Here is a 12,403-nt window from a genome sequence, read left to right as displayed (position 1 = left end):
ATAAATGACTCAAAAACTCAGGAGTTGTACCTGTTTTTATGTCAACACCTAAGCTTAATATATTTAGAGAAAATATTTTAGAAACCTGAATGTGCACAGATATGAAGTGTACTACATGCTTAAAGATAACAGCAACCGATGTTCATTTACAAACGGTTGCCAGGCGGGGAGAAAGATGAACTTGGGAAGTTGGAAACATCAGGAACAGGGTCAGGGATGGGCCTGGTTTTCCTGAGTCAGTCAGAAGCCAGCCTTATCCTGCCTGAACCCACGACTTCCTCCACATCCGATCCTTCCGACAGCCACTGTTTGCAGTACAACAACCCTGTGCCAGCCTCAGAGACAGGGCAGGTTTGAGTAATGCTTTCAGAGCTTCCAGAGACACTGGGAAACCAAACATTAACAAACAGAGGCTGGAGAGATGGTCCAGCAGTTAGGAGCACTTGCTACTCTTGCAGAGATGAGGACTAAGGCTGATTTCCCACCACCCATATGGCAGTTCACAGCTGTCTGTAACTCCATCCAGTTCCAGGGACAGCAGTCTCTTCTGGCCTCAGTGAATATCAGGCATGCAAGAGGTTCACACGTATGCATGCAGGCAAAATACTCACATACAGAAAATAAAGCAACTTAAAAATACAAACACATCATATAATTTAAAAATATACAAACAAACGTGTCTTAATAATTTTCAATATGAACAAAAAAAGAGGAGGAAGAAGTGAAGGAGGGAGAGGGAGAGGAAGGGGAGGAGAAAGGAGAAGGGGAGGGGAAGAGAAAGAACTAGCAGTCCAAGCAGCAGCAACACGGAGCCATGAGAAAGAGTAAGTGTGTGGTGGTGGTGGTGGTTGGGGGGTATATGGCAGAAGGTCTTTGTGCAGAGGTGACAGGATCTGAGGACTGCTGGATGCTGAGACAGCCAGATGAAGGCCACGGGGAAGTGGTCTCAGCGAGAAGGACGCCAGGTGTCTGGGGAAACACGTCCAGTAGTAGTCAGTCCCTTGTCCCTATACATCTGCAGGTCCCACACCACAGAGGCACACAGGCCCACAACCTGAGGACAGCACCCTGATGAGTGGGCAGAGGGCCTGCAGTGGGAACAGCACAGGCAGAGTCAACGGGGGGAAGCTGGGCTGCAGAGAGAAATGGGGATGAAGAAGGCTGGGAGGGAGGAAGCCATCTCTGGTGCTAGCCACAGTGTGGATGCTATCCTTGTTGACAACTCTGGGTTGTCAAGTGCTGTGGGTTCAATGTCTTTGTTGACATCCCTTGACTCCCCCATGACTTTGCTCCACCCCCTGGCCACTCTCTTGGAGATAGCTCCCATCAACTTTCTCCAGGACAACTGTGACACAGATATTTGGACAATACAGTATCAGAAAGACTCACTGCTTGTGTAGATTCAGCTGCAAACCACGCCCCCTACACGTAGGTCAACTGTGTCCAGTTCCAACGTGGAGAGCCAGGCCATGTACACTACTGAGCCTGTGAGCTTTTTTGTTTCTTTCCTGCTGATGTGTGACTCAGAAATCTTGGTGGGTCCTTCTGGACCTTGTGCCATCGGCGTCTGCCACTCCCAGCAACTGCCCTCTCAGCAATTGTCACCCTGTTCAAGGTGACACTCAGTTTGCACGGCTGTGTCTGCTCATCACCTATAAAGCCTAATGTCAATGGAGGGACTGAGGCACTGCACATCTGTGGAGCTGCAGTGAGAGTCCCAGTATCTAGGGAAGGAATGCAGGTAGGTGTGCAGGCAGGCTGGGTCCAGTACATTCTGATTTCTAGGAGACAACAAACACAGAGGCTGGGCTGCCAGGGGTCTGAGGCAGAGTTCTCTCCTGCAGACCTGGAGTTCTCACCTCCTTGAGTCTCCCATAGGCAAAGAGACGCCGTGTTTTGGCCACAGCAAGTTTAGAATGAATGACCTCTATCCCTTAGAACATCAGTTCCTGTTTTCCTTCAAAGAGCTTGTGCTTAAAGGCTCATTCCACATCCATCCTCCACTGGGAGTGGAGCTGAAGGAGAATCAACACCATTATGACCTCCCTCTCTCTTTAAAAGAATTGTGTGTGTGTGTGTGTGTGTGTGTGTGTGTGTGTGTAGAGGGGTGTGTGGGTCTGTGTGTGCACATGCCTAGTGAGTGCAGGCATGAGTGTGCCAGGGTATGTGTGCATAGGTTAGAGACAAACTAAGGAGCTGATTCTCATCCTCCACTGTTTGGAGGCAGAGTCTCTTGCTTATTATGTTTTATGCTCCAGGCTGGCTGACTCAGGAGCCCCCAGGTACTTTCCTATCCCTGACTTCCATCTCCCACAGGAGAGATGGAATTATGTATTCTCAGGCCCAGGTTTACATTAGTTTGGAGATCTGAACTCTGATCCTCCTGCTTTGGGGCAAGCATTTTACCCCTGGGCTATTCTCCCTAACTCAGACCCTCCTCTCTTTATACAAGGTTCACAGCCACATCCCAACAATGACTGAGACAGACACTCAGCAAAGCCAGGAGTACAGAAAAACAGGATCTACACATGGAAATGAGATTTCTGATGTGGAGGCCCCTTGGGAACTCTAAATTTGGTTCTGCATTTCCTGGCACATCCGAGGGCAAGAACGAGAACAAGAAATCCAAATAGCATAAAGGGAAACTAAATTCTGTGGGCCACTGAGGAGCAAACACAGGCAGATCTGTGTAGTGTGGGCACACACGCTGCTCATGAAACAGCATCTAGGAAGGTCTGAGTATCTCTGTCTGTCTGCAGGAAGCCCAGGGACAGCCTGGCTTGCCCTCCGGTGTTGGTGTAGGGCCGTGGGAGACCCTGTGAGCATTGACCTGTCTGTAGCTTATAAAACAAACTATGCTCCAGCTTGTTTCTTAAAAAGACTCATTATATAGTGGGTTTGGGGACTGTTACTATTTTACAAAAATGTTTAAGGCTGACAGCTATGACACAGTGAAATAACCCTCTCAGGGATAGTCCCTAAAAAGGTCAGATTAAGGCTGGACCTCAAGTGAACTTCTTTCTCTACTCAGGCCTGATACGGTCCCAAGATCTTGCTGACCTAGGAGACAGCCATCAGGAACTTTCTGCAGCCTTTCCTCTTGGTAGAGTGTGAGTAATGGCTCTGTTCTAGATCAAAACAGGTCTCTATGCTTTAAGGGCGTGAGCTTGTGCTGTGGAAATTTCCATCTGAAGTCCAGAGTTCTTCAACCTTCCCCTGCAGGCAGAGATGCCTTTAAAAGATCAATAACTTGGTTTTCTTTTTCCAAAATGCAACGGGTTGTCTGCTTTGTTTCCAAAGCCTTCCTGTTTAGCATGACCTTGGGTCCACACCTGGACCATTTAACCTAGGAGGGTACATCTGGAAAAGCCACACTTGTTGGTGTCCATAAGGCTCCTGTGATAAAAACAAGACAAACAGGTAGCTAATCACTCTTAGATAGCTGCTGGCTTCCAAAGCCCAGTGAGAAACTCCAGGTAGCAGACAAGAAAGGCATGCTTAGAGAGCCTGTCTGTGTCCTGCTGTCAACAGGGCAGCCAGTCCTGTCCTCAGATGAAGCAATTGTGGAATGAGAACTGCCCCTACCATAGCATGCACAGCATCCACTCAAGTCCTCACTTGTTTCAGATGCTGGCAGATGGCCAGAGAGCTTCAGCACATCAGAGCTGCTGCTGTCAGGACTGACAGTTAATGAGTCCAAACCAGAGGCAGAAAAAGTCACCTTCCACTCTGTGTTTTGGGATGATGTGACCTGAAATTTTTTTTGAAGCTAAGCTGCAGTGTCAGCCGGGGCGGGACCTGAGGAAAGCACAGACAGATCTCCAGGCCCTGGTCCCACTGCAGAAACGACAAGACAGTGACCACAGTGTAAAAGCATCAAGACCTGTACCTGCCCATCACTGGCACAGAAGAAAGAGCTGAGCTTTGCTGAACAGCAGAGTGTTCTGACACAAGTGACCTAACACTCCAGAGCCTGGGCCTGCCCTGTGGACAATGTAATCTGCAAGTCTGCCAGGAAGACAAGAAATAGCTCATCCAAACCTGGCCACAATAAACTGTCCCAAACCTATGGTGCAAGACAACTACCAAAAATGGAAACTCAAAAAAAAAAAAATTCATGAGGTTATTTTGCAAACTTTATACAAATAAGTAAAAATGTTTAAATCAAGTAGTTAATTACTTAGAAAGTACTATTTTCCAAAATGTTTCAATTACCAATAGAAAGCTTTAATTGCCCACCTTCTGTAGAATAGAGAAGAATTTAAAAGAAAATTTTCTACAACAAAAGTACCAGCCCAAATGGTTTCCGAAGAGATATAAACTTTTAGACACCATGCATTTTAATATATGAAAAATAGAGATAAATTTCCTAATTTTTGAAGCAAATGCAACATTGATGCTTAAATATAACATACAAATGTCAGTGCCAAAACTCTGAAATAAATAATAGCCAATAGATCTAATTGCTACTATGACTTGAGAATCTCCCTTGAGAAGCAACCTATAGAAATTTTAATCCCCAGAGCAACAGGGTTCAGTGCTATTATTTTGGGAGTAAGTTCATTGAAAAGACTGAATTCAGTCTGCATTAGTTTTTCTTTTCCCTTCCTTTCTTCACCTCCTGTGTTTTGCCTTTGAATGAATGAAACAATCAGGCCACCATCAGATGTAAGCCTCTTGACTTTGGATTTCCCAAAGGTCTGAGAAAAGAAATTTCTATTTTTATAAATTCCTCTCTTTCTGGATTCTATTATAATAGTAAAAGTTAGAAAATGACATCTGCGAAAAACAAACAAACAAACAAACAAAAATCCAATGTGATTAAGGGGAGGATTTATTCCAGCAATGCAAGGATAGTTCAGTGACTGTACAACATCCCATATGATGTGACTCTGAGGACTACGTGACCATCCCACTAATGCTGAAAACAAAATCTTTGATGAAAATTGAAGTCTATTTCTAACTCAAAAAGACTCATGAAACCAGAAACCTTAGCGTGATAAAAGTATATAAACCTCAGTATTAAAGTCAGTGTCTCTTGTTTGTTTGTTTCTAGTAAGACTGGGAAGAAGGCAAGGGACCCCATCACCTCTACTGCTCTTCTGTATTGTGCTACACATGTGAGCCAAAACAACTGGATAAAGGAATTGGTCATAGAAATGAGACTATAAGGTAAGATTAAGTCTATTTGCAGATTATGAATAGTATATCTAGAAAAACGAGAGACTCAATGTTCAAATTAACCCAAGCAATAAAAATCTAAGCTAGTTAGAGATTATAAAAGCAGAAATCCCAATAGTCCTTAGACACACAAAAATAAGTAAAAGTACATACCAATGAATAAATCTACACTTACAAAAGTAATAATAAAATGCACAGAAGTACACACAAGTTAGAGATGGAACGCTTTTCGGTGTGTATTAGGAGACATGAGCCCACAGGATGGCTGCCCTTGTCCATGAGTAGAAATACTCAACATCACCAGGATTGTCAGTTTTCCCAGAATTCACTTATAAATACTTTAATAAAAACAACCAAGTATCCAGGAAACCCTGATGTTTCAGGGGAAAAGCCCTGAGAGTTGTCTTGTATTACCTCACATGAAATCATTCAACAGAATCCCTGTAACTGAAAATGTGATACTTTAACACCTAAATAAACAGAGATTAGCAGAATAGAACAGAAGTCCAGTAACAAACTCAAGAGCATGTGGGGATGTAGCATATGACATCTTAAGCCTGTGTCTGGGGCAGTGATGGGCTCTTTGATGAAATCATCCCCAGTCAAGCCTGTGCTCAGTGCATCTCTCTTACAGGTAGGAACTTGGGGAAAAGATAACGTGAGACCTCATACCATCTATGTAAAATAAACTCCAGGTTCATAAGAAGAGCAGAAGAAAACAAGCACAAAAGAATTCCTCTATGAACCGGGCATGCAGGAAGACCACAGTAACAAGTAAGGCTTTGCAAGGCACACTATGAAAAAATTTAAAATATTTGCATGATCAAACATGACTGATAATTCACCTTTTGAACATATTTTAGAGGAACTCTTTTGTCTCCCAAAATGTTAGCTTAATCTAGCACAAAAGTAATTCCATGTTGCCTAAATAAGCCATTATAAATTTTCATAGAAAAGTGTGGGGAGGGAAGAGCGGGGGAGCTGTGCTTCATGTCGGTGCTGGCCAGACTCGACTTACCTTCTTGAGCTTTGTGTACGCTCCGCTGTTGTTTCCCTGTGCCAGGTCTGCCCTGCCCAGGACCCGGTACGTTTCTGCCACCTCAGGACTGAAATCACCAAATGCTCCAACTTTGGCTTCCAGGGACTCTTTCAGGATCATGGTCGCTCTCTGAGAAGAGGACAGAATGCAGTGTGGTTGAAAGTTCAAAGGCTTGCTCAGGGCTTTAGGGCACTTGCTCCTGTTGCCGAGGACTCAGGTTCAGCACCTATACGGTAGCTCACAACCTCTGGAACTCCAGTTCTAGGGGACCCATTGCCCTGCTTGGGCCTCTGCGAGCATCAGGCATGCAAGTGATACACAGATATCCATGAGGCAAAACACTCATCCACATACAAAGATAGCAATAAGGGACTGGAGAGATGGCTCAGCAGTTAAGAGCACTGGCTGCTCTTCTAGGGGACGGGGGTTCAGTTTCCAACCCCTACATGGCAGCTCACAATTGTCTATATTTTCATTCTACGGGATCTGACACCTTCACATAGACTTACATGCAGGCAAAACACTAATGTACACAGAATAAAAATAAATTATTAAAGAAAGAAAGCAATGTTTGTAAAAGTTCAGGGACCGAGGAAGATCTGTACCCCTCTCAAGAAAAGTCGTGAAGCTGACACACATTTAACATTTTAGAGAACGGTTTTCTTAAGACCTGGCCACTGTCCTCTGGTTAGATGGGAGGTAGTAAACAACATACCTGGGGAGAGAAAGTACAAGATATGAAGGAAGGAAGCAGCAAGGACACCATGACAGCTTTCACTAGAACCGGTTCCGCTGAGTGGCAAGAGCAGATCTGGCCTGCGTGGAACCCTTATGTGTCCAGAGCTCACATGTGTGATCTGACTTGTTCTTTAGATACCTACAGCCTTCATCTTCTGACCCAGGAGGAGGCCAAGGTATAGAGCAGCAGTGGACACCCTCCCTGTTCCCGCAGGCCTCATCAACAGTGGGGCTGGGATCTGCTTCCCCCGCCTTTTTAGGTGCATGCGTCTCCTTCTGCATTGTCATTCTCAGATAAGAGAAAACGAGGCTGCAGCTTGTGGGTTATGCTTCTGGACTTTCTGTTCTCGAAGAGAAGGCTTAGGAAGCCAAAAAGTAAACACTCCTCGGGGCATGATAAACCATTTTGTTTACTTTGTCCTATTTATTTATGCCAACATGGAATAGAAAAAAGAATATGTTGGTCACAAAATAGTATTTCCTGATATTAATTTTTGCAAATACCAAGACACACAGCGGGGTAGTCTGTCAACTTCCAACAGATCCTGAAATTTTCCCCAGATCTTGCACATGAAAAGTCTCTAAAGACAAGACAAAACCCCACCACCAACAACATAATTATGATTGTGCAACACTAATGCTGAGTTCAATAGCCAAATTAAGCCTGGACCACAGAAAGGGCTTTCCATAGCATAGCCCAGGGGGCACGTGCTGACCCTGTGCCACTGACAGGCAGAGGTGTGAAGGAAGAACATTGCTCCATTTGTTGGTAGGAATGTGAGTCAGGAACTGAGGCTAGCCCGTTAAATGTGGCAATGAGTGGAAATCAATTTCTGAGGTAAAACAATGGTGTAACTGGCCAAGTATGGCCCGTGAGGGCACATGAGGAACTGGGGTCTCCATACAGACCTGCCTGTGCCCCCCACTCCTGACCCCTTTGTGCAAGGCCTTAGATGGGAGCAGGAGTTGGGGGAGGTGGCATTCCCAAGGGATATGACTGTGGGGCTTTGGGAACCCAGTCAGTGGCAGTGGGAAGGGCTCAAGATTCTTTCCCTGAATGAAGCCTCAGGGCTGTTCCATTCTGACTAGGGAAATTCGAGATGGCTGTGTATCAGAAGGCACGTTCTGATGACAGTGGAAGACAGACAGGAAAAACTTAATGGAGAGAAGTAAGAACTATTAAGACTTAGAAGATAAGAGAGCATGGGCTCAGGAGAGCCCAAGAGAGCCCAGGAGAGCCCAGGAGAAGCACACAGCCTATGTAGGGCTATTGATAAGACAGCAAGGCATGCTGGGAAGAAGAGGGAGACAAGGTTGGTTAGCTTCTGTCTGGAACAAATGTCTGAGTCTTCTCCCAGAATATCTCAGCTTTCAGTAGAATGGCCTTTACTTACTGTTTATTATAAAAACAATTTTCTTCTAGAGGCTACCTGGCTGCTGGTGCGAGCTAGCATATGGATAGGCAGTTATCTCGTCTGGGATGGTTTAGGTGCAACCCCTGCTCATCTGTGTCAGGCTCCTTGGGACCAGCTCTTGTTAGACACTCCTGCAGGCAAGGGTGAGGAGCATGAGGTGATCATGCATGACTGGGCAGTCTGTGCCACTACAGGGGTACCCAACAGGAGGAGAGCTGAACCCCAAGTAATGCTGTGTTCTCTCAGCAAGGTACCGGGGCTTAGCTGCATGCACCTAAGGAAGGGGCAGCCTCTGTATCCTTGCAAGGACACATAAGGGCTGGAAATAATTTTGGAATGAAGGAGTCAGTTTGCTACAGTTTCCAAGGGCAGTCTGAGACAGTGAGGCACATCTTTTAATAGAGACTCCTGATTTGTGTGACTTGGGTAAAGTCAGTGAGGCATGTTATCAATGACAGTGGATATCAGTTGCCTCTAAAGTATGACAGGAGGGATGGGAGCTCATGAGTACGGGAGTTGTGGAAGTCAGAGTCAGCTGGCCAACAACCAAGCATCTGTTCCCAATCTGTTCACTAACTATCATGAGCAGGAAGGTCTTTGCTCTCTCGGAACTTGGTCCTACATTAAGTATCCATATTAATTTACACTACAAATACCTTACTCCATCAATGGGATTCTGTAAGAGAGACTCAGAGTCCAATGCAGGCAAGGGAGGGAAAGCAGAGACTTGAAGGAGAGATTGCACTAGCCTTGAATGAATCATGGATAGCCTCCAGGAGGAAATGCAAGAAGAGACCAGCTGTAAAGATGCCTGTGTGTGTGCGTGTGCGTGTGTGTGTGTTTTAGAAACAGTCAGTATGGGCTGGAGAGATGGCTCAGTCTTTAAAAGTACCTTCAAGCAAAGGGCCTGAGTTTAGCCCCTAGAACCCACATAAACTGTGGGTGTGGCGGCATGCACTTGTAATCGCAGGACTGGGAGGCACAGACTAAAGGATCAGGGGCTTGGTGGTCAGCCAGTCTCACCTCCTTGGCGAGTTGCAAGTCAATAAGATACCCTGTCTTGAAGAATGTGGATGACCTTCACACACACACTCTCTCTCTCTCTCTCTCTCTCTCTCTCTCTCTCTCTCTCTCTCTCTCTCTCTCTCTCTCTCTCTCTCTCCAAACCTCTGAGGCATCTATTGTCTCTTTCTGGAACTGTTTCGGTTTAAGGGGAGCATGCTCCTTGGAGTTACAGTTATGGTGGAGACGAGCTCCGACGAGTGTCTCTAAGCGACGCTGAGCACGCCTTTACAGACCAGCAGTGGAGGGTGAGCCGAAACCAATGAGCTGCGTAGTTTTCATTAGATGTGAAAATCCCACTCAGTGCTCAAAATGAGAAAAGCCGGCTGCACTGAGTGCCGCACGGTGTGCCAGCCGGAAGCACTACAGGCTGTATCGAGGAAGGTTCTGCCCACTGGGCGCTCGTGGTTTTTAAGCCTTGGTAATCGTTTAGGGTTGGATGGGCCTTTTGCTTTCTCACAGTTTCGTTTCTAAGAGAAAGTATCTGGTCGGTGCCCAAGCAGCTCCTTCATTTACTTGGATCCCTCCAAGGCTAGGACATGCCCCGTATACAGTAGGTGCTAGGACATGCCCCGTATACAGTAGGTGCTCAGTAGATGCTGTGGTGGAGTGAGGAAGTCTTTGGCATGACATGTGAATAGCACTGACAGTCGTAACCTAAACGCACTTACTTCTCTTTGTCCAGTGGTTTGCAGAAAACTGCAAAACTCATCTTGAATGGAAAGGAACTTGGCTCTTTCTGCTCCTTCGGAATCCTTGATATAGGTCATGCTTTCCTGAAAATACTTCTCGGCCACATCTGAGAAGAATGGACAACAACAATGTTGAAAATAGCTTAGAGATCTGAGCAGAGATGGAGAAAAGTATGCTGTCAGTGACAGTGAGGCGTTTAAAGGACGAGCATTTGGACAAGAGACCCCAGTTCAGGGGACTCTGCTGTGCCCGCTGACCTGTCTGCGGTAGAAGACATCGTTTAAGTCTCAGAAGGACACTGCGTACTTGCTTTCCTCATTTTTCAGACATTTTAGTGCTCTTAGTGATATTCAAAGCAAAACTAGTGGGCTGAGGAAGGAGGAGGTGCTTGGTCTGAGCACATCAGGGTACTGTCCTGTTGACGGAGAGTACATCGTCTGCATAGGCACCGGTCACTCCTCACAGCTCACGCAGTCTCGTGGACTCTAACTGTAATCTTCTATAGATTTCTACAACACACACACACACTCACACTAAACAAAACAGAACAACAACAACAACAAAAAGGTCTGGTTGATGAGCTACTGAAGAAGAACCCCAACCATTCTAAAACCTTAACCACACTGATTACTAAAACAAAGATGGTGTCAAGTAAACGACAATCATAAAAGCAAGACAGGGAAGACCCCAGGCATGGAAAATGGAAATGAAATTACAAACCGGAACTGTGACTATATCTCTATATACAGCTCTCTTGCTATACCTGAGCTAAAGCAACTTCAAGTGAGGAAGGTCAAGTCCTGCTCACATTGTCAGAGGTGCCGGTCTATGACTCAGTGGCTCTGGGGCTTCTGCCCTGCTGAGGCCAAGGGAGCTGTAATGAGGTGGCAGAGCAGGTCGTGGTAACTAAAAGTGAGGAGGATCAGGAAGGAGCCGGGTTCCCAGCATCCCTGCCTAGAGGTTCTGCGACTGGTCCACAGTAGCACAGGCTGAGGACCAAGCCTTTACTATAGGGGCCTCAGGGGGGCATGCAGCCAAACAAGGGGTAGTGGGTTAGCACTCCAGAGACCTATTGGAAAACAGTGTATCCACTCAGCACTGGGGTTTCCCAGGCCTGATCAGGACAGGGGATGGGCCTGAGTGGTAGGAAGCTGGGTGAAGCTCCCTGGAAGAAGCCAGCATGGTGCTTCAAAGACGACTCCACTGCTACTCGTCCCTGAGGCTCTGGGCCTGAGTATGCTGTGAGATCACAGGTCTCTGTTGGCCTTTAGAAAGTGACATCATCTCTTGGGCCCAACTGAATCACATTGAATTTTTTTTTTTTTTTTTTTTTTTTTTTTTTTTTTTTGAGACAGGGTTTTTCTATGTAGCCCTGGCTGTCCTTGAACTCACAGAGATCAACCTGCCTCTTCATTCTAGAGTGCTGGGATTAAAGGTGTGCACCACTATACCAGACAGCTAGGGGTTTTTTGAACATAGAGGGTTACTCCAGCTCATGATAGAAAAAGTCAGAAACATCAGGAGGTGCTGCAATTTGGGTCTGGATTGTCTCCCATAAGCTAAAGGCTTGGTTTCCAGACTGTGGAGCTATTAGAAGGTAGTGGGACCTTTAAGAGATGGAGTCTAACTGAAGGAAACTACTAAGGGTGTGCACTTGAAGGTAATAATATTGGGACGCCAGCTCCCATCTTTTCTCTCTCTTTTCTTTCTGGCTGCTATGAGGTAAGTAGATTTCTCTGCTATGTGCTTCTGCCGCTGGTATTCAGCCTCCCCCCAGGCCTAAAGCAACACAAATGGAGACTTCTGAACCATGAGCTATAGAATCTCTTGAGTACTATATGGAAGCATCATCTGTCAATACAAAGCTGATGGCCCATTAGGTGAGGAAGGATATAGGAGATGCGGATTCAAGTAGGGAGAGGGGAACTCTGAGGAGACAGACACATGCATGAAGCTGATGAGAGGCAGCCAGCCATGTGGCATTCATGGGACAGGCAGGTTGATTAGGGCACGAGCCCGTCAGGGAGCAAGCCCAAGCGTATGGCTTCGGTGTTTGTAAATAATAAAAGGTCTCAGAGTCATTATTTTGGGAACTGGAGTGTGGGTGGAAAAGCCCACAGTTACAATGAGTCAAATAAACCTTTCCTACCATTAATCTGTTCTCAGGAATTTCTCCCAGAGGAAGACTGACTATCATGGAAGCATCAGAGGTGGAGGTGGAATGACAGAAGGAAGCTCTCCGTTGACAGTACGAACAAGGACCCGAGCAGAGTCA

At 46.0% G+C, this 12,403-nt stretch overlaps 1 protein-coding gene across 2 annotated transcripts in view; it reads right to left on the bottom strand.

The window, feature by feature from the left end:
- The window catches only part of TTC23 (tetratricopeptide repeat domain 23), an 80,529-nt gene that overhangs the window by 7,599 nt on the left and 60,527 nt on the right, over positions 1 to 12,403 (bottom strand). For both annotated transcript variants that reach the window (XM_080915061.1, XM_080915062.1), the window contains exons 8-9: positions 10,107 to 10,234; positions 6,200 to 6,349 (exon numbers count right to left, since the gene is read on the bottom strand). In XM_080915061.1, coding sequence (XP_080771187.1) covers positions 6,200 to 6,349; positions 10,107 to 10,234 — 278 coding nt within the window. The remainder of the gene's footprint in view (positions 1 to 6,199; positions 6,350 to 10,106; positions 10,235 to 12,403) is intronic.

The sequence above is a fragment of the Micromys minutus genome (genome assembly GCF_963924665.1).
Source record: "Micromys minutus genome assembly, chromosome: 3".
NCBI classification, from domain to species: Eukaryota; Metazoa; Chordata; class Mammalia; order Rodentia; family Muridae; genus Micromys; species Micromys minutus.
This window is presented reverse-complemented; position numbering and strand designations above follow the sequence as displayed.